General features: G+C 34.8%; 1 protein-coding gene across 2 annotated transcripts; it reads right to left on the reverse strand.

Annotated features, from left to right (window-relative positions):
- Positions 1-574: 574 nt before the first annotated feature.
- LOC134854176 (uncharacterized) lies at positions 575-21,147 on the reverse strand. Of its 2 annotated transcripts, XM_063870326.1 has the most exons (8): positions 21,108-21,147; positions 19,576-19,816; positions 18,972-19,528; positions 9,957-10,026; positions 7,085-7,340; positions 4,521-4,639; positions 2,264-2,535; positions 575-1,311 (listed from the first exon to the last, which is right to left on the reverse strand). In XM_063870326.1, exons 3-8 carry the CDS (start codon positions 18,980-18,982, stop codon positions 639-641), a joined length of 1,401 nt encoding a protein of 466 aa, XP_063726396.1. In that variant the 5' UTR covers positions 18,983-19,528; positions 19,576-19,816; positions 21,108-21,147; the 3' UTR covers positions 575-638. The 2 variants fall into 2 exon arrangements, with proteins under 2 accessions (XP_063726396.1, XP_063726395.1); XM_063870325.1 differs by lacking the exon at positions 21,108-21,147 and having other exon boundaries at positions 19,576-19,868.
- Positions 21,148-26,258: the final 5,111 nt, after the last annotated feature.

The raw sequence follows: 26,258 nt of genomic DNA on the forward strand, positions 1-26,258 counted from the left end.
CTTCTAAACTGAGAGAAAAACTTTTGAATTCTCAAGAGCAGTTGCCAGGAAGGGGCCTGTTAATATTTTGAAACATTTTATCGGCATATTTTAAAGCAATTTTTTTTCTCTTTAAGACGCAGGCCTTATTTTGCAACCTCGCACAAAAACTATGGCGTTTAACTTAGATTTTTGAAAAAGTTGAAGGTCAGCCGACAAAAATTGTCTGCTATATACTTTTGTACCAAGCAGCACTCACTTGGCAATAAGTTGGAAAAAAACTGAAATGAAAAAAATGATTTTTAAAATTTTTATTCAATTTTTGAAAAAGCAGGCAAAAGACGTTTTTTACACTTTTTGAAAGGATTTGGCCATAAAGTGTTATTTTAGCTTAAAATTAGTATAAATTGACGCCGAAGGAGCCTTAGGAAAAACTTGATGGTTGGTTGATCAAAAATGCATGTTGTAAAATCGTTTCGTTTAGATGGTTGAGTGTTTGAACCCTCGAGGGGCTCTAACCCTCTCCTGCTTATATGTCTTTGTTCCCGGGCCTTTTACAAAAACATACTTTTATAAATGGATTATTTGTCTTGAATGGAAATATTGCACAATTCAATGGTATAGCAAAATAAAATACTACAGAAATGATAAAATCCTCGTTATGAATTTATTTGAAAACTTGATATCTGGTTCAAAAGGATTACTATCTTTTCAAACTTGGGGTAATAACTTTTGTCTGTTTCAGCCAACTTAGAAATGTTGTACAATTTTGTCGAGAACTTGTCAAATAGTTTTTGTCGTTTGTTATCGATTATTGTTTTCTCATCGAGTTCCTGATTTGTGCTCTTCAATTTGTCCAATTTTTTGTGATTATTTGATTTCAACGAGGTATTGGTTCGTGTTTGAAATATGTCATATAAATTGAAACTGCATTTATTTTTCCAGATTTTTTGAAGATGTGAAGCCTTTTTGCTTTCTTGGAAAACTGCTGGAAGCTGGTATGAATGATAACTATGCTTGAGAATATTCCATGAAATTGCCTGGTACTTTTCAGAGGCAATTCGGAAATATTGTCGCTCGGTTAATCCCGACTCCCAATTTAATACCATAAATGGTAAGTTCGTCTTGACGTGTGAACGAACCGATTGTAAGATTTGCGAAGTTGATTTGTGGTTCGGGTATACGTCTTTCAGGGAAGTCGTAGCCTGTAGGATAGTTTGTGGTTCGGGTTTTTCCTTGTCAAAATGAGCAATTGAGTTGACATCTTTGATTGACAGTTGGTGAGGTGTTATCGGAGACTGCGGACAATATTTCTTGGAATTGAGAGATGATCTGAAACCCATTTTGAATACATACTTAAATAGGGGCACAAGAAAAGATACTTAAATAGGAGCTCTTGTGTTGGTCCTTTACCCCGTGGATGAATGGTCTTAATCTTAATCTTACTTTTTGGGTAAAGCTTAGAAAATAGAAAAGTTAAATGGCCCCTGATTGCAAAAAAAACATTGCTCAAGAAACCTTCAACACAAAATCTATATAATATCCATCTTTATTATGAAACTTTAAGCCTCAAAGTACAATTAGGGGCGGATCTAAGATTTTCTCGAGAGGAGGGGAGGGGGAACACTATAAAGACCCCGCTTGAAAGTTTTTAAACAAAACAGGCCAAAAGGGCCATTGTGGGCACTTTTTAGAAGGGTGCGTTTTTGAGCGCGCTCTCGCAATCAAAGTTGTTATATAATGGTTCCAAAAGCATCTTTAGTAAGTTTTTAGGGTAGACACTGCATGTCGTAAATTAGTAACAAAGAGCACCCTTTGGTTAGAGAAGGGGTCGAAATCCTGAGGGTGAGAAGGGGGCAAAATCACCCACTGAGTACAATATTTTGCTATGCAACTCTGAGCCCCCCCCCCCCCTACCTTACATCGGCATCAATTTAATGGGGTAAGTTTAATTAAGAAGATCAAATAAGTTTTTCATGGCCTAATCAATCTGCATGCAAGTTTTTATAACAATCGGACAAAGTAGACGGATAAATTTTCAAAAATGTTACAAGTGGAGGTGGGGGAAAGAAAAAGAGCCTAACTCTCAAAGCGTTAGCGGAAGTTGCTAAACTTTTGTCCATTAGAACTGGATTCTGTTCTAATTTTTTTTCAAGTTACCAAACTTCTCAAAGTTGCAGAACTTTTGTTTAAAAAAAAATCATTAAATACGAAGAAAAAAGAATTGCCTCCACCTGCAATCGAAAAACCAATGGCATGAAAAGACTACGTAGAAGTAACTCACGTGCTAAAAGCTATGAAGCAGTTTGTGTGTGGATTTCTAAACGCCAGAGACATCCACATCGACACACCGCCAGAGAGGTCAAGGTCACCCGAAACCACCCCCCTTGACCCCTGGAGTCCAAAGGAAGCAGATGGGTTGAACGAGGAAGGGGAGAAGGTTGAGGTCAAGGTCAAGTTTGTGGAGGGGTAAGGGGTGGGTAGAGAATTGGGGAAGTCTTGAGGTTTTTGTGTCAATACCAATTGTTCGAAAATGCAGAATTTCTCTTCGAATGGCTGAAAAAGAAGATAAATAGTTAAGTACGAATATGAAGAAGAACTTTTGGATCAGTTTCCAAAGAAGATTATACACGCCAAAAAGTTTCAATGGATGGCTTCAACGGTTCCTAATCTAAGCAAAAAAAACCTATTGCTGTGCAAGTAGCATAGAATGTCCCAATTACAGTCATCAATAAAAAAACTACTTATCAAACAAAAAAGGCTGGCTTAAAAAATTCAAGCCCGCAACATGAGAGGACGGTACTTGCTTTTACATGAAAAAAAAATAAGCCCGAGTACTAAAATCCGTAACACATTCGATGATGGGGAATTACCTAATTATCTCAGCCGTCAAGTTATTTCAAAATAAATGAACGAATGAAATGAACAAACGAATGAATGAATGAATGAATGAAATGGGGCAGTACAACAGTGCCGAAGTACAACAGTGCCGAAAATGAAAACTTTGTTCAACAGTGCCGAAAATGAAAACTTTGTTCAACAGTGCCGAAAATTTGGTGACGTCCCATTTGTACCAACGGTCGTTTGTACCAAAATGAAAAATCGGCCCCATTTGTACCAAAATTATTCAAATCGATTTCTGATTGGTCGAATTGTGAGCCAACGAATTATTACATGAACTTTCTACTGTTCAAACAGAAGAAAAATAAACAGCAGAATAGTGACCGCCGCAGTCGCGCCAACGGGTTGCGAGTTTGCCAACAGAGGGTAGGACTCTATGCAAAAATTAGAGCCGGTTATCGCCGCGAAGCGGCGTCGCGCGCGTAGCGCGCCCACCGGCGACCTTAAACCAAGAGCTTAAAGTAGTTGGCTTAATAGTCTTAGACCAATTGAATATTTTTGGTACTAACGCGATTGATTTTTTATTTTGGTACAAATGGGACTGATTTATCATTTTGGTACTTGTGAATACCCACCGAAAATTTGAACAAATTTCAACATATTAAGTGCGGCAATCAAAAATTAAACAGCGATCGTTTACAATCTTAAGTGGCACTTAAAGATTTTGGGAGAGAAAATTTGCAATTTAGACGTTTTGGCGCCAAAATAATTGTTTACTTTGCAGTTGCAGACATATTGGCGCCAAAATTGGAGTGATTTTCTTTGATAATTAGCGCCAGTAATTTCCCGCTCTTTAGAAAATGCGTGTAAATTATTCTGAAATTTTCCCGCCTTTTTCGGCACTGTTGTACTTCGGCACTGTTGAACGCCCCCAATGAAATGAATGAATGAATGAATGAATGAATGAAATGAAGGAATGAATGAATGAACGAATGAATGAATAGAACAAACGAATGAATGAATGAATGAATGAAAGAATGAACGAATGAATGAATGAAATGAACGAATGACTGAATGAAGCAATGAAGGAATGAATGAATGAACGAATGAAATGAACAAACGAATGAATGAATGAATGAATGAATGAATGAACGAATGAACGAATGAACGAATGAATGAATGAAATGATCGAATGAATGAATGAACGAATGAAAGAATGAGTGATTGAATGAATCAGTGAATCAATCGATGAATCTATGAACTAAAACCATTTACAAACAAAAATTAAACATTAGTAACCAGGTAGTAAACAAGTAGCACAGAAAGTTCCGACCACATTGATAAAAAAAAATTTTTTAAATACATTTTGAAGATACTTAGTGTAGTTTTTCGATTGTTCACAACAAAAGACAACTCGCAATAAAAGACAGCTCGTTATTAAAAACCCAAGACAACTCAGAAAGGGACAAACTAAGGCAAGCGACAAATCAAAAGATTTGAAATGTAATTTGAAACTAATGAATTTCATTCAGCTTAAGGTCGCCGGTGCTTCGCGACCACAATCGGTTCAAGTTTTGTCATAAAGTCCTACCCTCTGTTGGCAAGCTCACTACACGTTGGCACGCTACATGTTGGTCCGCATATTTAGAAGCAAGTTTTGAGTTGAGTTTCGAATCCTGTGTTTTGATTTGATGTCTTACCTTGAGTTTGGCTTTGGCGTCCAGTGGTGTTCCGTGCATGCATATGAAGGTATCGAAGTCGAGTAGAGATCTGATTGTGTAGAGACCACTCGACTGGTTGTAGTCCATGTACCACAGACCTGAGAAGCGATATGTATAAATATATATACAAATTAGCTCGCATATTACTATTAAAAACAGTTAAGTTTCTGAATTTAGGTTCAATGTTCTTTAGCAGATGCTTTTTAATTGTTCGAAAAACGGAATATGTATGCTTGGTGTGAATTTTTATGTAGTCGATTTTCGGTGATCGAAATAATAGTTTTCAACAAATTGTTTTTTAGTTCATAAAAGATATTGACTCCTTGAGTTCGAAGCTAAAAAGTTATTTTACCTCGGGTTATTTTTTTCAAAGTTCCGGGAACTTGAAAATTGCCAGAACTATTCCCGGAACTTTGAAAAAAATAATCCGAGGTAAAATAACTTTTTAGCTTTGAACTCAAGGTATCAATATCTTCAATGAACTAAAAAAAAACATTTTGTTGAAAACTATTATTTCGAGCACCGAAAATCGACTACATAAAAATTCACACCAAGCATACATATTCCGTTTTTCGAACAATTAAAAAGCATCTGCTAAGGAACATTGAACCTAAATTCAGAAACTTAACTGTTTTTAAAAGCAATATGCGAGCATCGTTAATTTGGTTGCTGGTTATAGACTAAAACCAAATTGCTATTTTGTACACTTTTTTGCAATTTCTCAAAAGTTGACAATGTATGAGAGGAAAATTGGTTTTGGGCTCAAAGCGTTATTTTTTATTCAAAAGGGAAGAAAAAATTGTACTTTTATTGCCAAAAGTTTTGTAGGAGAAAAACAACAAGCACAAATAATTGATACAAACACAAACCCTAGAAAAATAACTGTTTGGTATAAAAACAAATCATTTCGAAACAATTTCAGTTTAGATGTTTAAACTGCACTTGGAACTTGTGTTAAACAGTATGGATCTAACAAATTAATATAAAGTGCTGTTTTTGCCTGGACAAAATTGTGAATGTTCCGATGGCTTGTAAACATGTCAAAAAAGATTGAGGTCAAAATTTTTCAAGTCATTGTCCAGTAGTGCATCGTTTGAAGCAACTATAGCTTGAGTCAGTTCATCTTTGAACTAAAGTGAGCACTTTTCGATTCACCGTTCACGAGGTTATAACATACAACCTGTTTGATTATTTAGGCAACCGCTATTAAATAACTCAGGCGCAAAATGACTCAGAAACTGAACAACCTCTTGGCAACCGGGAGGCTAAGGAAAAAGTACAATGAAAATTTTTTTGAGGAAAGTTTTTTCGAGCTTTCCATTTCTTTTTTTTTGGTTTCCAAGACAAATTCTGTAAGAAAAAATTAACTTGAAGCTCTTTCAAAAGGAATTTAGCCTATAATTCTTCCAAATTTCTACCCATTTCAATAAAATGTTTCTTGGGAAATAATTAAAATCTTAACTACCTGTACACAAACTTCATAACGAGGCCAAACTGTGCATTTTGTGCATTGTAAGCGGATTCCGCAACAAGGACGCTCCCTTTGTTCTTCTTTTGTTCTTTCATTTCCTTTGATCGTTCTGACAAAAATTTAACATGCTCAAAGACTTGTCTATGGAATCCAGTAACGTACAGACACAAAATTGTGCGCCTATCCAGTGCACAGTTTGGCCTCGTAATGTTAGACAAACAAGCAATTTTTAAGGACCCACGAGCCTCATTTTGAAGTAATTTGACAAGCAACTGAACCTCAAGCTGGTCATTGGTGGTATAAAATAACGGATGTTGTCCAATTTGACAGCTTTCAAACCCATAGCCGTCGCTCACCGGAGTTTCATGGATAATAATCGATTATATTGTCATTTCACAGACAGTCTCTATGAAATTACAAACACAATCGATTATAACTGATTTAAACAGGATAATAATGTTACTATTTTTCTAATCATTAAAATCTTTATATAATCGATTATTTTTGAAAAAAAAATGAAACTGTTTTTGGTTACATTGTAATCCATTTTTAATCGATTATAAAGCATTATTTTGCAACTTTCTTCGTGTTACTTCGTAACTTCTCTGTAGTTAATACCAAACCAGTTTGAAATAGTATTTTTTCATTTTGAACTCAAAACAGTTCTTCGTAGCTTTCGAATCAATTTCTGATGAGGAATGCGGCAAAAAATGCAATTTTTCGGCCAGTTGATTTACTGCTTGAAGAACGAGCTCCTCAAAAACACTATTTTTGACCAATCGATTATTTTTTGAGGGTGAGGTAACATTACCCAGCCGAGAAAAATAACCAAAAAATTGCATGTATATCTTAAGCATGGGCACAGCAGCGGTTCTCCGTGATGAGCTGTACAGCTCGTATGTTAGTCCTTTCCTCGTGGATAAAAGATCTTCAAGAAAAAAAAATATATTTTTTTTCTGAAATCCGGAACTCTAGTCCTTTCTTCTTTGAGCTGTACAGCTGATGAGCTGTACAGCTCGTATGTTAGTCCTTTCCTCGTGGATAAAAGATCTTCAAGAAATCCGGAACTCACTGTATGGATTGTTGTCTCCGGGCGAAATACTGGCTACCAGGTGCTTATCCACATTGGATCCCACCATGAAACCAGACTTGATATATTTCAGCTCAAAGATCCGGTCGAATGAGATTTCCTCCGGTCTCCGGAGTCTCTCGTCTCCCATTAGTATGACGTCATTTGATCTGTGATTGGTCTGTTTGGTGAGTGATATTTGCTGATATGTGACGTCAGTTGGGACGGTCGAAGAGTTTAATTTGATCGCGTTTTCCACCTAAATAAGTTCATAACAAATCATACACATAAAGTCATTATTGAATTTTCAATAAATAGATTTAAAGCATTTATTTAAAGCAATATTTTTCTTTCAAATGTCGGGTGAAGAAGTGTGTAACCATACTGACAAGAGGTTCTACAAGTTTTTGAGTCGATGAGCGCAATCAGGGGCGGATTAATTTGGCGGAAGCCCCCCTTCCCCTCAGGAATTCGACCCCCTCACCACCCAAAAAGTTCCCCCTTTGGTACTTTTTTAGAACATGCATTTTCGGGCATCCAACCCTAAAACTTTTCCAAAAGTGCCTTAGGAGTCAATATAAACTTATTTTGAGGGGGAGCGCACGCCGAAAACAGCAATTTTTTAAAAATCAAACGTGTCCACACATGGTGTTTTTGCCCTTTTTTTATAAAACTTTCACCTGAGGCTCCGAACGTTTTGTCAAAGTAGGGTCTTTATAGTGTTATGGGAGCGCTTGAAAAATCAATTTACTCGACCTTGAAAAAGTTGACAAAAATTTCGATTTTTTTTCAAACTCACCCTCCTCGAAAAAATCCTAGAACGCTGAGCGCAATTAAATTGGGGCGGTGAGATAGAGCGACAATGTTTCTATTTTTTTTCGCTCACAACCAAAAGTTATCATTAAATTACAGAATATATTTTTTGGTTTGCTAGAACGCTGTTCTGATAAAAGTTTTGGTGAAACTCAATAGTAGGCTCAAAGCTTTCAAAAGCCATTAATTAATCCGTTAAATTAATCCTTTATAAGGGCTGATATTTGTTACCACGAGGAAGGCGGGTGATGTTTGATCAAAATTTAACATTTCGGTCGATTTTTTGTGCTTTTAAAAGAGCGCAGACAAATGTGTTTTTACATAAATTTGATGTTTCCGAGTTTTGTTTTTTTTACTCGAAATTCAAGATTCGAACCCCAACCTACCAACACAGTAGTTAATTACAGAGCCTTCGCCAGGTTTCATACCGCTTTTTAAATTACTATGATCATTCAAATATTTTATCAAAACTAGTGATTATGATTTTAAATCATCGAAGTAGTCTCAACATGTGAACAATTTCCCGCGGTGCTTTCGACGCCAAATAAATTCTGTCACTCTCAAAAAACTTCTTCAGGCAACCTTTTCAAAGTGATTTAAAAACTCACAGTTTGATTTTTTTCGCCTGAAGATATTTTTATTATATTATATGATTCTATAGCTAAAATCAATGAACTCTTTGTTGTTTAAAGCGCCCGGGGAAAAAGTTTTAAAAGGTCCAAAATAACCATCAAAGTGGCTCTTACTTAAGTCCAAAGTAATGATTTTTTGACTCTTCGAGTTGAATTATTTGCCGTTTATCAAAACAAACGTGTTGTAAACCGATTTTTAAGCCATATAAGCTCGATAAAGTTATAAATTTAATTAACTTGATAGAAATTCTGTGCATTTTTAATATGAAACTGGTATGGCTTGGTTTGGTTTTCAAGTGCGACTTAACAACTATGGGTAATTTGTTCATTCGTGGTTGTTGAACTTCGCGTTAAAATGTGACGCACTGCAAGCAATAGCTCCTGAACTGTAAAGAGCTTTCAAGTGAGCTCCAAAGTTTTCACAAAAGTGGCAACTCGATTCTTATGGTCATTTAGTGCTGAGGGGATTTTTTTTGTCTAAAATCAATTGGGCTTGACTTTAAAAGCAGATTAAAATCTAATATTTTAGCAGATTAATCAAAATGAGCACCTTTTAAATTAGCTTTTAATGCTTCATCAACTCTTAAAAATTTGTGTGATGTCAATTAAGCAATGTACAAAAATTTAAGCGATGTCAAAAACTTCGTGAATCGGTACAAAATTCGCATATGCTTACCTATGCTCAGGGGCGGATTTAGGGAGGGGGGTGGGGGGGGGGGGGCGGACGCTTTCCTCCCCTCAGGGGTTCGACCCCCTGCCGACCCAAAGGGTCCCCCCTTTGATACTTTTTAAGAAATCCAATTTTGGCCGACCGACCCTAAAATTTTTCTAAAGGCGCCTTTGGCGCCAATATATACTAATTTTGAGGGGGGACCGCGCGCCGAAAAAACGCAATTTTTCGGTCAAAATTTTCCAAAAAGTGCCTAAAAACGCCTTTTTTGGCCTGTTTTTTCAGAATTTTGCCTGCGGCGCAAAAAATTTGGCCAAAATTGGGACAAAACCGTGCTTTGGGAGAGCTCGAAAAATCAATTTGGTCGACCTAAAAAAAAAAAATTTTGAAAATCCGCCCCCCCCCCTCGAGAAAATCCTAGATCCGCCCCTGCCTATGCTTATATATATTCACATATGCATCTAGTTCTCATATTAGTGTTTTTAGAGGAGGGATTCGTCAATAGGTACCTTAGGGGTAATAGTTGAAAAAATGCGAAAACTTCCTCTGCGGGAACTAGATGATCGGTTCCCCCCTTTTTAACTCTAAACAACTTAACACCATAGAATTTCACTCCCTACTTTTTGTTGCCTAAGTAATTTAACATCGCTACATTTTAAAACAATTTCTATGACTTGACATGGTAAAATTTGCACACAAGTTTTAATGCAACGCTACTGAGATTGAATTGCTCAGGTTTTTTTAGGGAAACTGTGCTTACCATTTGAGGTCTGCTGGTCGAGAGAACCATCAGCATTGCTGCCAAGACAATGAAATCCAATGTTGACACCCTGAAAAGCAAAAAAAAAGTTATTAAAATAAAATTGAAGGGGAGCGGTGGTGAAGTAGCTAGGTATCCACTGATCTTTTTAAGTATCCCCTTTTTGCAAAAGGGAGAATTTGTTACTAGGAAAACGCTCTGCTGTTGAATAAGCACGTTATATTGGCGGAAGTTCGTTTCTAGGTACCATAGGGGGACGGATTAGTTAAAAAGATCTGTCTCCACCTATCAGCTCAAAGGTGACTGGTTCGAGGACCACAATGATCCAAGCTCGTTGTTTTAAGGCGCGGCAACATTAAATAGACCGGAAAAAGTATTAATAAAGTTGCATTTATTGCTTAATCAGCTGAACATTGCGGTTTTCCGCGAAGTCCCGAACAAATCTTAAACTGGACTTTTCCCTTGTGGATAACTTTTTAAAAGTTAAATTGCATCAAAACAAATTCCAGATACAGTTTCAATGAAAAAATAATCTATTCACGTTTTTACGGTATTTAAAAATACAAAAAACACCAAAAGTTATCAGACATCATTCATTTTTCCTAATAACCCCCACCTCTCAGCCAGATAAACTAAAGTTTGCCATTTTGCCAAACTTGTTCATTCAAAATGCTTTTAAGCCATTATTTGACTCGGGTTCGAATTTTCGGAGAGTTTGAGGCGTAACTATACCAGTTGCTATGTTTTTACTTTATACTATTCGATTATTTCTGCACATCTCTACTTAGAAACTTCAAATACTATTTTTATTTGATCTGAGTGATTCAGAAAAAGATCATAATTGAAAACTCATAAAGCTTCAATGTGATATTTCGGATTATTTAAAAATCGAAAAAAAAATGAATCATAGAGCATACTGAATATCACAAGACACTTCTAATAGCGTCAGTTACAATATTTGATGAAAAAATTCCCAGCGAATGAAGCCTATCAAAGTTCAATTGCACTCACTGCAAACTCAAAAAACGCTCTGCACGCTTACTTGTTTTGGTTTTGCACGTAAAGCTTCAAGGTTTCAAATGATTCCTGTTTTCTTTCCCTAGAAGCATTTTCCGGCAGCAATTCGCAAACACTAAGCAAATTTCACAAAAAAAAAACAAACCTGATTGGATTAGGGTGAAGCTCTGAATGTTCCGACTGCCTTTTAAGGTATATTAAAAAGTTTTTGATAAATATAATTTCTTTTGATTTAAGAAAATAAAAGTTGATAACTTGTCAAATAAGATGAATCAAAACTTTCTTCCTGATTTTGATTGAAATTTTTCTCCCATCACGCTATACTAAACACAAAATGATGTTATTAGCATTTAGCTTCATTAAGTCCAAATGGTTTGCCTCAATTCAATTCTGAACAATTTTTCAGCCAGATTAAATCACCGCTTACGCGTTACAAGCACGAATTAATTCGCGAGTTTTTTGTCACAAATTGGCAATTTTCCAAGCATATAATTTTATTAAATTTGCCAACAAAAGCAATTAAGTTAAATACTTTGTTACACTTGAGTTCAGAAAGTCAGAGCCCTTAAGATGATGTAACCTTCGGTCAGAGTACTTCGTTTAAGAATGAACGGAACAGTAATACTCGAATGATGCTTACCCGCATCCAGTTTCAAGCGTTAGTAATCGATTTGAATATGAATTTAGTACCAATTTTACAAAAATTGAGAAAAAATTGATTTGATTCAATTGATAATTTATTATAATTCTTCTTTTTGAAATCAAATAAAATCAATTATAATACATAATAATCGATTACGATCGATTATTTTTATCCGAAATTCTAACTTATTGATTTTGCAGAAAAAACCATTATGGTCAATTGTTTGCATAATGGATTATATATCGTTTAAACATTCAAAGTTGGCGCTTATAATTAATTATAAACTTGATAATAGTACAATTATAATTGTAACATAATCGATTATTTTCTGTTTTTACTGAGTGAGGGTGAGCAAGTTTGGACTAAACAAACCGCTTGATTTAGGGTTCATCGCATAGAGTTTTTCAGATATTTAAGTCAAACTTTTTAAAATTGGAAAATTATCATCTAATTTACTAGCTTACAAAACTCAGCAAAAAATTAAGAGTTGGATAATTTACAATAGTGAGAATTGATATCACGTTTTGCTTTTTTTCGTTCCAATTTGATTTGATATGAGTAATTTACTTCGCTTTTAACCAGCGCTTACTCTTTATCAATTAATGGGCATTCAGCTAGACAAACCTATCTAACATTTTCTTCAGTTTAAAAATGGTCCAATTTTTCCGCGAGTAGTCTGTCTGGTAGGTCTCAAAACAATTGTCAAAAACATAACTTGTCTGAAATATTGTAATTCTAATCACAACCGAAAAGTCTTCAATGGTCTCCAATCGAACCATTTTTCCGCGCTCACAGCTTAAACCGAAACAATGCAGTTTAGAGACGCGCGCCGGCTCAGCCGAGCATGCTCGGGGAGCTCGAAGCGAAAACTGTCGGCCGCGGCGGCTCAGCCAGCTGAAATCATCCTTGATCCTCGTTTTCTTACTTTTTTTAAAACGGACTCTGAAACATTTTTATTAGTCATGTGCGTCTTTATCAAGCAGCGCATAATTTTCATGATCAAAAATAAGTGTTTGAAATTAGTGGCTGGTAACTGTGATTGTATTTACACATAGTTAACGAATTAGAGCGTTGGTTAACTCATTAGAATAATAGCTGACACAATACAGTAGCTGGCTCTTTACTGTATTACTCACGAAATAATACAGCCGAGGCTGGCGATGTGTGTATTGCATGGCGGCGGAGTGTTACTTTGAACTCCGGCGGCGGCGGCTGAGCCGGCTAGCGCGCACCTCTACTACTATTCCCAATTAATTTATGTTTGTGAGTTGTCGTTTTCCTTCAATTTTGCAAGTTATCTTTGTTACCATTTTCGCAGTACTTAAATTTGAACCTAGAATTAAGGTTTTTTTTTGGAAATTTCTATTGTTTTTTCCAATCGTCACTGGTCGAATCTATGATATTTTGCTTCAATTAAGATGCTTGGCAAGCAAAAGGTCAAATAAAAACAGATTACGTAGAATGACAAAAGAGAAGAAAAAAAACAAAAAAAGAGGTCAAAAAAGGAAAAAGCCAAAAATGTTATCATTTCAAAAATTACTCATTTTTCAAAAAAAAATTTGCGGTTTAAATTCAAATTAGAAAACGATGATCAATTGAGCGATCCCCCCATAATGACCAATTGAGCTATCTCCCCTATTAAAATGAGTGAAACGCTCCAAAAAACATTTACAAAACCAAGGAGATGGCTGCTGTATTCATAACTTGACGTACTGAAGTTTATTGTATATAAGTTTTAAAAAAATTTCTATCTGAATACCGAAAACGTAAAAGCATTCTTAATTCACGACAGAAAAAAGTCGGCTTCAAATGCATCAACTTCAGTTTTTTTTTTTCACTCTCAAAGTACTTTTTGAAGTTCGTTATTGTGAATTTTGGTGTTCCACATTCGTTGGAGAATCTGGCTCATGATTTTATAATAGTAAACTACTTTCAAGTTATTATGAACACTCCTCAAGTGCCCCCCCCCCCCACCCCACCCACAACCACCACGCTAGTATGGGGAGGGTGGATTGCTCAATTGATCCGAATATGATTATGGGTTTGGTCAATTAGGCCTCAATCGTTTAAATTGTGACAGAAAACTTCGACAAACAAAAATCTGATTGACAGCTGTGAAGATTGATTCTGCTGTGTCGTTTTGCGAACTATATCATGGGTAACATGAAAATCAATACTTTTGTCTCTTTCTGTTTGGTATGGCCATTTCCCGAGTAGACTCGACGACTTTAGCTTTCTTTTTTAATTAGTGGTTGCTGAAAAATAAACAACAGAACTTCACGTGTACCACTGACAAACACAGCGGCAATTTGAAAATCTAGCCGCAAGCTTTAATTACTTATCTTTTCACAAAGCATGAAAAACGATTATCGTTGTATTTTATGACTGTGCTGTTTATAAACTATAAGTCTGCATCTTATGAATTTTTTGAACCATCTGTGAAGTTTTCGCCTGATTTGGCGTGATGATACAATTCAATGATTTGATTTGAAGATTTAGCCTCTGAGCTGATTTATCTGTTAAACGCCTTTCAGAAATCACTTCACGATTATAAGAGCTCTTATGGAATAAGTGGAATATTGTACATTAACTATAAAAATGTCTTGTTATGTACTGAGAAGCGCAGAAGACCATTAAGAAGCCATTAATGGCTAATAATGGCCCATTTAGCTCAGTGATATAAGATGATAAACTGTCATTTTTATTTTACTTAAAGATACGTTAGTCTCAATCTTAATTCTGGCCAGTTTTTCTAAGACAGAGCAAAATGCCATCGGTATTTCTTATCAAAACATCATTTAAAATCGGGTACAGTTTTCAAAGCGGTTCTATCACTTCTAAAACTAACATATACCGACTCGCCGCCTAGAAGTATGTATAAATTGGTAGACAAAAAACTTTTAACAGCAATTCCTTGTTTTTTGTTATACGCATATTTTTACGGACATATGAATAAATTTTTCAGTGGACTAAAAAAAACGAAAGTGCGAGGTAGTTTTTGCTTCACGTCAATCATCCAAAATCGTTCTTCGAACTTAACTGGTTCTTATAAGACGTGACTGCTAAGATTTATTATTTTCTTCAGAGGAGAAGGATGGGTTTTCTAAGAAATATTCAAATATTTTATAAAACTTTGTTAGATCTAATGAAAGCATTTATTTGAACGCTTCGAACAGCAAACCGACCAATTAAGGCCGAAACATGTGCGCCGCATGCATATTGTGAAAAATGAATCCACAAATGCCTTTACTGGATGCATTTTTGAAAGTTTTGTTCTGGAAATATCCCTGTCAAAATTTTAGTATTTTCTGTCATCGAGAAACGCAGAAAAATAAAAGCTCATCTTTGATTGGTCGAGAATAAACCAAATATAGAAAAAAGTGAACACACAAGAAAACTTTGAAAAGAAAATAAAAAAGTAAAATCTAAATTCATCTTAAATCAAAAAAACCTAAAATCTTAAGAATAGTGACCTTGAACAGAAGTAGTGATCAAGGCCATCCTTGCCTCTAAAGGCTTGGAGAGAGCACTGATTGCCCCGAAAAGAGGAGAAGTTTTTCAGCCTAATGTTCATCTGCCATTTATTGTTCCGACTTTTGATACGAAGGTAACGGAATATTTGTGCTCGGGTGGGTTTTTTTTCTCTTCAGACAAATTTCGACTTTTTAACTAGCCATTTTTGACAAAAATTTTTTTTATCATTCAAAAGGTATTGTTATCTTGAGCTTAAATTTGAAAAGATATTTTACCTGTGATCATTTTTCGTAAAGTTATGAGGGTTTAAAGATTGCCATTTTGGCCATTTTGACCAATTTGGGACAATTAACGCGCGATATAATTCGCACTGTTAAGGCGTAAGCGGAGATATAATCCGTCTTATAATCGTTCCAAAGTGGTTGAAAGAAGCGTATTTGCCATAATTGATTTGTTTTAAGGAACTAAATATATCTTTTTGTACTTTATATGGCGTGTAGGGGGATGATTTTCATTAAAAAAATGTCAAATTTTAGAAGAAAAAAAATTCATTGTTTTATTTCATTTACTTTTTTTATGTTATTACTGCTGCTCCATAAACCTTAAAAGGCAGTCGGAACAGTCTTGTTATTATTTAAGTTTTGTCCAATAAGATTGCTGTCTCATTTCGGCTCTGATAAGTTGATACAAAACTTACCTACATACTGACTTGTCTATTTAAACTGTTGTCTACTTGATTTTATGTGCGTAAACCTCAAAAGATTTTTCAGGATTGTACTGGACAAAATGAATTAAAGGTTTTTGTTAAACAGGTTTTTATGTTCACTAAAATAATTTTGAATTAGGGGAATTAAAAAAAACGAGATCAACGAATTAAAAAAAAAATTTCTCCTCCGCCCAGACTGATGTGTGGGAAATCAATTTTTTTTTCAACTTTGGTTTTAGCCAGTTATTTCAATTAGCAGTATCGCTTTAAAAAAATTTATTTAAAAAAGTAAATTATGTGATTGTCTTGTCGTACCATTATTAGCAAAAGTACCGTACATCAAAACTTCAGTGAGTCATTTTAACTTGCGAGTTTTGTTCGAAATTCATATTTATACAAAATAACAATTGTACTGTTGATCTCAAATTGCAACAAAACTGCACGTATCAGGGCGAGTCCCTGAATGTTTCGACTGCCTTTTAGGGTCTATGGAGCAGTAAAAGCATGAAAAATTAAATGTAAAAAAGAAAAATATATTTTTTTTTATTTGAGGTTTTTGCGGAAATTATCCCCCACACGCCTTATAAAGTACAAAAAGATAGATTTTGCTCCAAGTAACAAATCAATTATGGCAAATAATCTTCCTTCAACCAATTTGGAACGATTTCTGAGACGGAGTAAAAAATCTCCGCTTACGCGTTAAAGCGCGAAATATATCGCGCGTTAATTGTCCCAAATTAGCCAAAATGGCAATCTTTAAACCCCAATAACTTTACGAAAAATGATCACAGGTGAAATATCTTTTCAAGTTTAAGCTCAGGACAACAATAATTTTTGAATAATAAAAAAACCTTCCGTCAAAAATGGCTAGCTAGAAAGACGAAATTTGTCTGAAGAAAAAAAAACCACCCGAGCACAAATTTTCCGTTACTTTCATTACGAAAGTCGGAACAACAATACTGCTCGTATGAGGGCAAAGACCTGATTGTTCCGGCTGCCTCTTAAGGTCTATTGAGCAGGAATAACATGACACAAATTAAAGAAAATAAGAAAAAACTTAATTTCTTTTTCTAAAAAAAGTTAGATTTTTGTTTAAAAATCATCGCCCCACAGGCCATATGGAGTACAAAATGATAGATTTCGCTCCCATTAACAAATCAATTTTGCACAAAAGCTTCTTTTACCAATTTGAGACGCTTTACGAGACTGATTAAATCTCCGCTTACGAGTTAATAGCGCGAAAGATATCGCGCTTAATTGTCCCAAATAGGTCGAAATGGCAATCTTTAAACCCCCATAACTTTACAAAAAATGATCACCGATAAAATATCTTTTCAAATTTAAGCTCAGGACAACAGTACTTTTTGAATGATATTTAAAAAATTCCGTCAAAAATGGCTAGTTAAAAAGTCGAAATTTGTCTGAAGAAAAAACCCAACCCGAGCACAATTGCTCCGTTACTTTCGTTACGATAGTCGGAACAATAATTTCGTTGTGGCTTATCTTTTGAATCACAATTCTGATGCTTCGAATATTTTATAATTCTGTTGGAAGAAACACGACTTCTAATTACAATTTGAGTTTATCTGAATTTTTATGTAAAAGTTTTGAGTTATTAAACTTCTCTACAGCTAAATATTGAATCACTGAGATCAAATCATTTTATTTGACTACCGCAGATTGTTATCGATGTATCAGTTCATAAGGGGAACTAATGGTTAAATTGTTTACAACATTGAAGCACTTGGCTTATTCATTTTGCCTCAACTCTGTAATTGGATGAAAAAATTGGCAGCACAATGTGATTCAATGGATTTTTTACTTTATTCAGCTTCTTTTTTAATCGAACAATCGAATATTTTCGGGAGTTTCTAATAGTTTGATCAATAATGACCATTCAATTTAAGTAAATATTTGATCACTCCGAAAAATTTATTCAAACGAGGTTTTAAAATATTTGTTTACTTTTTCAAATGTAAACAAGGATAGCTGTGCAAGTTACTGTGCAAGTAACCCAGAATGGTCAGACCATAGTCTAAATACAAAAAAAAACATTTTTCAAATTAGTGTTGTTTTCCTGCATGTGTGATAAAAGGATCTGAACGAAACCCTATAATTTAGTTATAATTGACATTTATAGTAAAACAGGCAAAGTAAACAACAATTTTTGTAGAAAACTGACTGGAAAATTAAAACAAAATTTTTGACTTTTTGAATGCCAAATTGGCAGTAAAAATCTCCAAAGATTGACTTTATTTGAGTAACACTATAATTTACCGGCTTAAAGTAAACATAAGCAAACTATTGTAAGCTCAACAGCTCGCTTTAATTTTTAGACTAAAAATCAAAATTAGACAAAAAAACTTCAATTATATATATATATATATATATATCAGTCTGCCCATTCCGATGATTATTTGAGGTACATGAACAAAAAAATAAATAAAAGAACAAAAACATACCCGAATACAAAGTTCCTTTTCCATTCGCAATGGTCGGAACAAAAGCCCTGTTATGAAAACAAGTATAAACTCTGAAAAAGTTAAACTCAACTTTAAATAACAAAACTCTAGAGACATTATTATAATCGATGTCTTCAATCGTATTTGAAAACAAACTCTCATTGCAAAGGGGATACTTTCACTGAGAGAAACACTTATCAGCACTAATAATAAATCTTGGAGAAACTTCCCAAAAAAGTGCAATTATATCAAACACTAAATTAAAAGCAGTTCTCAGCAATTTTTCTTGGAGCTTTTTGATTAATTTCTTGGTTCTTACTCGGGCAGTTTTGTTCAAATCAGTCACAAAAATTTCGGTTACTTCTTTCCTTGTTTTTGAAAAAAGTAAGACTATATTGCAAGTTATTGCTCTGTTTCTGTGTTCTTGTAACTTTTATGTTTCAGTCAAACACAAGGACCGTGTGGAGGTTTTCAGCGGCGTTGTTATTTCCATTTTGTTTAAGGAGCTACATTTTTTCTCTTGGTCTAAATTATCGCTCTGTACAAATCGACATTTTTTTTTTGAAATATTGTGAATGATAAGTTTAGCAGTTAATGCATAACCTACTATGTGAGTTTTTTTTTCTGATTAAATTTTTACCTGGTAAATTTTTGACTTTTTTTGGCCAAGGTTTTGCGAAGAAAAAGTAGGCAAATGCATTTTCTGTACTAACCTAAGTTCCATAGTGATAACTAATAACTAGCATTAACGCAATCTCAGAGCTCCAAACAGTCTTCGTTTGTGTCTTGTGACTTTGATATTATAAATTGCGAAGTTTTTTAAACTTCATTTTGACTCAAACTGATGAGTCATAAGTTTACTCAAATGAAGTGAACAAAATGGTAAATTTAAGATAAACTACCAATTAAGCTGGGTTTTAAAGAATTCAAATGAAAATTAACTTTGAAAGGTAGAAGAAAACTTGCAATGTAGACCAAAATTTGCTCTGCAAAAGTTGTTTGTTTTCGTAATGAACATATTAAATTAAGTAGCTGTTTGAGTACCCAACGTATAATTCTTGTAGACAGAAATTGAAAAATAAATTGGTGATTTGAAAAATTCGAGAAATGCAAATTTTTGCTGATCAGTCGGTAGAATTTGAATTTGTTGAAAAGATAACAAATAATAATAGATTTATGACAATAAATAACCAACCATAATGCACATAAGAGTTAAATATGCGTAAGAAAGAACATTTTGACCATTTTTCAATCAAATCATTAAAAATACCTTACAGAACCAAAACAAAAACAACGACCAGTAATTTGGTAAGGTACCTCATCGAGATTTTAAGCGCTATCAACTTCACCTCATTTCTAATTCTTATTACTTCGTTGTTTTTATGAAGTCGACGTAATTAACAAAATTGTTTATTTTGAAAAAATATTAACTTTTTTTATAAATATTTTTAACTGTGATAGGAGGTCAAGCTTGAATTTTGTAACAGAAGGACTGGTAACAGAAAACATGGCGCGCAGATAAACTTCAAAATGGCAAGCTTGAGGACTGCAGCCGCTCCTACGATACAAAACCACTTGTAAACTTGACACTTTAATAGCCACTGAGGGCTTTGAGATTATAATCTGAATTAATATGCCTTTAAGGTTCGCAGGCGGAACATGGCAAAGGATTTGGGACCTCTTACGGTGTTTATAAGATGGGCACTTATTAGTTTGGCGCTAAACTTGGGCTAATTTCAGTCCGTTTTTATTAACCGGGCCTTCAGCCGCCCCTGATAAAAGAACTAAATCGGCCCAAATGGGATCTAAGAGCCGATAATAAAGAGATAATGTTTCGGATCGGCGCGATCGGGTTTAAAATGGAAGCGTTTTGGGATTGTTGGGATTGTAACTTAAGTGAATTAAGCTAAGTGGTCTGTTTTTCGCCCAAAACCACCGAAGAGACAAATTTCTACTCTTTATTCCAGTGACATGTCCATTAATGATAAACGAAGACGCCCATATAAAAAATACTTATCAGATAAAATGAATTATAAAAATTTAAAAAACAAACTTGATTGCGCAAAAAATTGCTAAAATATAAAATTTGTTCTGTAACTAGTGAGTTGTTAACCAACAACGACAAAAAAGCAGATTTTTATTTGCCTAAAAATTTTGACTAAATTAATAATCTACAAGATTAGTTAAAATCTCGCAAGTTTTTGGCATACAGTGGTATTCAAGTTTTTACAGCAGATTGGCATTTTCATGACAACTCGAAATTTGCTTGTAAGTTTTTAAAAAAATTTATTTAGTTTTTTTTTCTCAAAGCTTCACCATTTTTGCAATTACCAACAAGCCGAACCTCTTCGGATGTGAGATTAATTCATTGTAAGCTTAAATAGGGGTTGGGCGTATGCGCACAAAGCGATTGCTTGTAGCCATTTGTCAAGTGTTAAACATTCATACAACATATATAGCTGCTGTGCTCTATCTGGAGCCAATACAACCATCCGATGGAATGGTGATTCGAAACCAGTTCAAATAACCGAATTCATGCAGTAATTTTGAAACTGATGCGCCATTAAATTGGCAAACATAAGATATCTTTTTTACTTGACGAAAGCGTCGCTTATGCTTTATCGTTAAATTAGTGCTTAATAGGGGTGGATATTGATAGTTAGTAGGCTCTATATGGGGCTGTTGTTTTAAGGAAGAAGGCCACATTGGGGGGGGGGGGTAAAAGGGTCCCAAAACTCTACTTCTTCCATGTGTGCTCTCATGATGTTTGCGCTTTTTTCCAATCTTTCGAATGTCTGCACAAAATTAGAGTTTTCGGAAGTTTGAGCTATCGGATGTTCGAACCTTACCCAAATTATCTTAAGCTCTTAATCGCTTGTCAAATGTGTGGCCAAGGCGCCTTTTATTAAAAGTGTCAAAGGCGCGGTAAGTTTGCAACACCACTTCCGGATTTATGCTAATAGCAGTCTAATTTGGACGATTAGAAGCCGACAGTTTTTAAGGAGAGGAGACACGGGCAATTTTCATGCCCGATGGACCAAAAGGGGCAAAAATTCTCAACCATCAATGCCCTTTAAACTGTCCAAAGCGGTCTGATTTTATCGCTTATAGGGATTAAGTTTATGACTAAGGAAAATTGATTGGCTGACAAAATTTTCGCCCATTTGGTCACTGGTGCATGAGGGGATCCCGAAGAACGATTTTTTCAAAAGTCTTGAGAAAAATCATCACCAGTTCGCATTTTACTCTAACACGAAATTTCTATGCTAAAAAATTGCTTATTACAAACGTTGGATAAATTCAACATTCATTCCAGTTAAGGTTACTGAAGTTTTTGTTCTCAAATTATGATTTGAGCACATTTTCGGAAATTTTTGTTCTCAAATTATGATGTAAATAAAACAATAGAAAAACTCAGTCTAGCGACGATCAATACTTAATGCCTTTCATCTCTCATAAAGGCATTTGTTTAAATTCAATTGCTGGTATATAATTTCCGGCAGCAATACTCCAAAGCTTGATTTTCACTCAAAAAACAAACAAATTCTAGAACTTGCCAACATCCCAGAAGTGTAGCTAAATAAGGTCTTTTTAGTGCTTCATTAGTATGCAAGAAGCGCAGCTGTTTAGCAAAATAAAGTTTTTTTAGTGATTGCTCAGATTTCGGAAAATCAAAATGATCAATCTACAAAAAAAAACTATGACACAAGTCTGAACTAAGCGGTTTTTGTTTGAACTGAACACAGTCCTTCTTGTCATAGGTTTATTTTGTAGATCGATCATATTGATTTTCCGAGGTCTAATGAAGCATTAAAAAGACCATTTTTTGCTAAATTTTATGCTGCTTGCAAAAATTTGAGAAAATATCCAAAAAAAAATTTTAAAATGTTTTTCGGACAGTTAATACAAAAAGACAATGTTTTGACGCGTGCTCTACCAAAGCCGCGCCGGATTCTCAACTGGTATATTAATGCAGATTTGAAAACTCGAGAAAGGACTTTTCTAACACTTACGGTAGTCGGCGAACCCTGAACAATTCCTGGTGAGAGTTGATTGCACACACTTCATTCGAAATAGTTAATTACACAAAAAAGCGTGTACAATCAATCTCTTGCACGGGTGGTTCAGGATTATCTCAAGAGCGCAGCACTTTTTAGTCTTCCAGGACAACCTAATCGTCTATGCAACAACAAAAAAACAAGACGAAACGCGTATGCTGGCAACCAGCGGAAGAATCGTAGAAAAAAAATTCACTATCAAGGAAGCAAAGTCGAGTTGGAAACCATTTATGATAGTTTTTCGTTTCGTATAATCAGTATCAGTATGAGCAGCAATACGCAGATGTCGCGAAAAACGCGAGGCTCCAGTTGTTTTTTATTGTAAGACGGTCGGAACACTTTTAGCTTAGAAGCAATTCCACTCAAAAATTATGTCTTAAGCGTTTCGCAAATTTTCGTTGCCCCAGACGGAGAGATGCTTAAAACAGCAAAAACCAGTATAATTGCATGTGCTAGTGCGTTGACAAGCTTCGCTTATAAACTGAACTTTTTACTAGGAGAGCAAATAAAAATGCTCTAATTATACTTGTTTAAATTCAATTGCTGGTATATAATTTCCGGCAGCAATGCCAAAAACTCAAAAGCTTGATTTTCACTCAAAAAACAAACAAATTCTAGAACTTGCAAACAGGCCAGAAGTGTAACTAAATGAGAATTTTTCAGTGCTTCATTAGATTGCAAGAAGCGCAGCTTTTTAGCAAAATAAAGTTTTTTAGTGATTGCTCAGATTTCGGAAAATCAAAATGATCAATCTACAAAAAAAACAATGAAACAAGTCTGAACAAAGCAGTTTTTGTTTGAACTGAACACAGTCCTTCTTGTCATAGGTTTATTTTGTAGATCGATCATATTGATTTTCCGAGATCTAATGAAGCACTCAAAAGACCATTTTTTGCTAAATTTTATGCTGCTTGCAAAAATTTGAGAAAATATCCAAAAAAAAGATTTTTAAAGGAGAAGGAAAAAAACAGTACTTTACAAAACAAAAATCATATTAAGTCCTACCTTCTATTGGCAAGCTCGCAACACGTTGGCGCGACTTATGCGGTCACTATTTTGTTTTTAATGTTTGTTGAACAAAGGACAATTCTCGGCCTACCGGCTTGTTAAAACAATGCCGGCTTGTTAGTACAAAAATTAGATTTCCTACAATCAAATACCTCGAATATTGCAAGCAGTTTTTGCCTTTAATCCTTATAGACGAAAAAAACCTGCAACTTCGTCCAGTCGGTATGGAATAAAAACACATGAAGGTTAACTTATTCAATCAGAGAGGCCTGTATTTATAAGCAGTAATCAGACGGCAAAACTCAATTAATAGACAAACTTAGCTCCGAGGAAACGAACCAAACAACCCTGAAGATGCTGAAAGTCTTGTGTAAAATGCCTGAGCCATTTGTAGTCATTTGCAGATCATCAAACAGAGCCGGATTTAGTTACAAATTTAAAGACCATAAAAAGTCCGGAGTCAAAGGAAACACTATGGAAATCCTCAACGGACATCATTTTTAGAAAAATAAGTAGGGCAAGATAGCATCTTATTTCAACAAGATAAAACTCCTAGTTGAAACTTAGAGAGATTAAACATGAAAACTTACTTCATGATGATGAGTGGTTTCTGCGATTCGCAGAGGATCTATGAATGGCCTCTTTTCTAGCCTGTCTCAGAATAGTCCGTTTCTTTTATTTCCGCACACTCCAGATTGAGTTATTTTGTTGAGCGAAGCTCTTTATTATGCGACTCAAGGCCGTTTTTTTTTGCGTCTAGAGCTTTCAAGTGGTACCACTATTACAGCTGTAATCGATCAGGCTGTGGTAGACCTGAAGCTAGAGGTCAAGTGAGAGATCGTCCTCACACATTATCATTGCCATGGCAGGGGATCGATTGCACGATCTGACGATCTCAAAGTCAACGCCTTAGCACTATGCTAAGTGCCTCAAGTTAATCTACAAAAGTTTGAAATTTTTTGTTTGATATTCTATTTCGGTTACTGTTAATTCGGGATTCAATAAAAAGTCGAATTGTGCCATGCAAGGTTGAATCTCATACTTTTATCATTTTTTTTCATGAATTCGATGCAAAAAATGTCGAACGTTTTTTGGGTAAAAATTACTAAAAATGGGATTTTTTGAACCTATTAGATAAATTTTCTAAGGTCATGAAATGTATATCGTATTTTCCAATCATAACAACTGTAGATAGCTGCTACGCTTAAGAAAAATATCAATCTAATCGATTTCAAGGAAAAAAATTGCAAGAAATACCTTTTGCTATGTATAACTCCATTTTAATGACACCAATTAATTTATATAGATTTTTTATGAGTTACAGTTATTATCAGCTATCATTTTAAGCCCCTAGCGATGTTCTATTCATACATAGGTCAGTTTTCTTCTTGGACGTAGGTATCCCTCTCTCAGACGCCAAGCTACCATTAATATTACAAATTTTGGACATTTTTTTCAATACAAAATAAATGGGTCTCCTTGCGTTCCAATTTGTAGAATAACAAAAATTTCTCCTCATTTTGTACAAAATTTTACAATAAAAACACCTTGCATTGCTTATCTTTTCTAAAATAAAATTTTAACTGAGATACTGATCGACGTTATCGGAAAGTTAATTGTGATGCTCATCTGTTTTTTTTTGTATTCGGTTGCAAAATTAAAGTGGTTTTTGACAACTCGAGTTTCTATGATTTTGCTGACTCATACTGAAAATGCAGCATCCAGTTCTTTCTTTACAAGTAATTGAAACTTAAATTGAACAATATTTTATGACCTCAATCTCGAATTTGCCGAAACAGATGAAAACTCATTCACAAAAATTCGAAAGACGATGAAGACATTTTTTAGTGAAATCATTGTTGTGCATAAAATAGTTTATAGTTTTTTTTCAATCCGTAATACGTCAACTCGCAATAAAAGTGAAAATACACGAAAAACATGTTGCGAGCTTGCCGACAGAGGTAAGGACTTCAACGATAATTCGAGCCGGTTATTGCAGCGAAGCGGTGATAAGGGCGTAGCGCACCCACTGGCGACCTTAAACCGGAATTGTAATTTCAAAATTATTTCTAGATCTTGCTAGCTGTCGCTGTCCTTAGTTTTTGCGAATTGACTTCTGTTGCGCGTTGTCGCGGTGCCCTTTCAGTCGTGATACAAGTTGTGTGAAAAATTGGGGATAAAGTTTCAGTATGATGAAAAAATTACTACAATTTGTTGTTGACAAATTAAAATAACCGTTCAAAATTATAATTTGGTTTCACACTTTTTAAAGTTTCTTTGAAAATACTTTTTAAAACGGTACCTAGTTTTTTTCTTTCTTATTACACACAACTAGACTAACAATGAAAAAGTTTCCAATTAATTTACGCAATACATTAGTGATGTCTTGTTCTAAGACTTACGTCAAACATCATTAACTCTCGCAAGTGGAACTATAAAAAGTCCATCCGCCTATGGTTTAATCCTCTATCAATAAATGAATTTATATACAATTTGTGGTAGTACTACGACAGGTTGTACAAAAACAGTGCTTTCAAAAACTCAAATCAATTAGAATCAATCAAAAAAGTATATGAAAAGAGTTTAATATCCCGAGTTTTTTGCAATTTGATCTGCATTACGCGGTCAAATTGATCGGCAGCAAGCAAAAATAGGCTTGCCGCGGATTTTGAGAGCAACATTGCTAGATTTGTTTGATCATCTATGCTGTTTTGGATTCCACGAACAAATCAGTAAAGCCCTTTATTGCTCACAATTTGTCCAAAAACATCCAATATTGCGCAATCCGTAAAATTGCAAGCGGAGTTCAAAAACTGTAATCAGAAATTGCAAATTTAAGTAGAACCCACCGTTTGTTTGTGGATTCCAGTAACCTATATAGTTACGTCTTGAAAACGAAATACGTCTTGATTTTTCTACTAGATTTGTGAGTCA

Source organism: Symsagittifera roscoffensis, chromosome 9, assembly GCF_963678635.1.
Source record: "Symsagittifera roscoffensis chromosome 9, txSymRosc1.1, whole genome shotgun sequence".
Taxonomy (NCBI): domain Eukaryota; kingdom Metazoa; phylum Xenacoelomorpha; order Acoela; family Convolutidae; genus Symsagittifera; species Symsagittifera roscoffensis.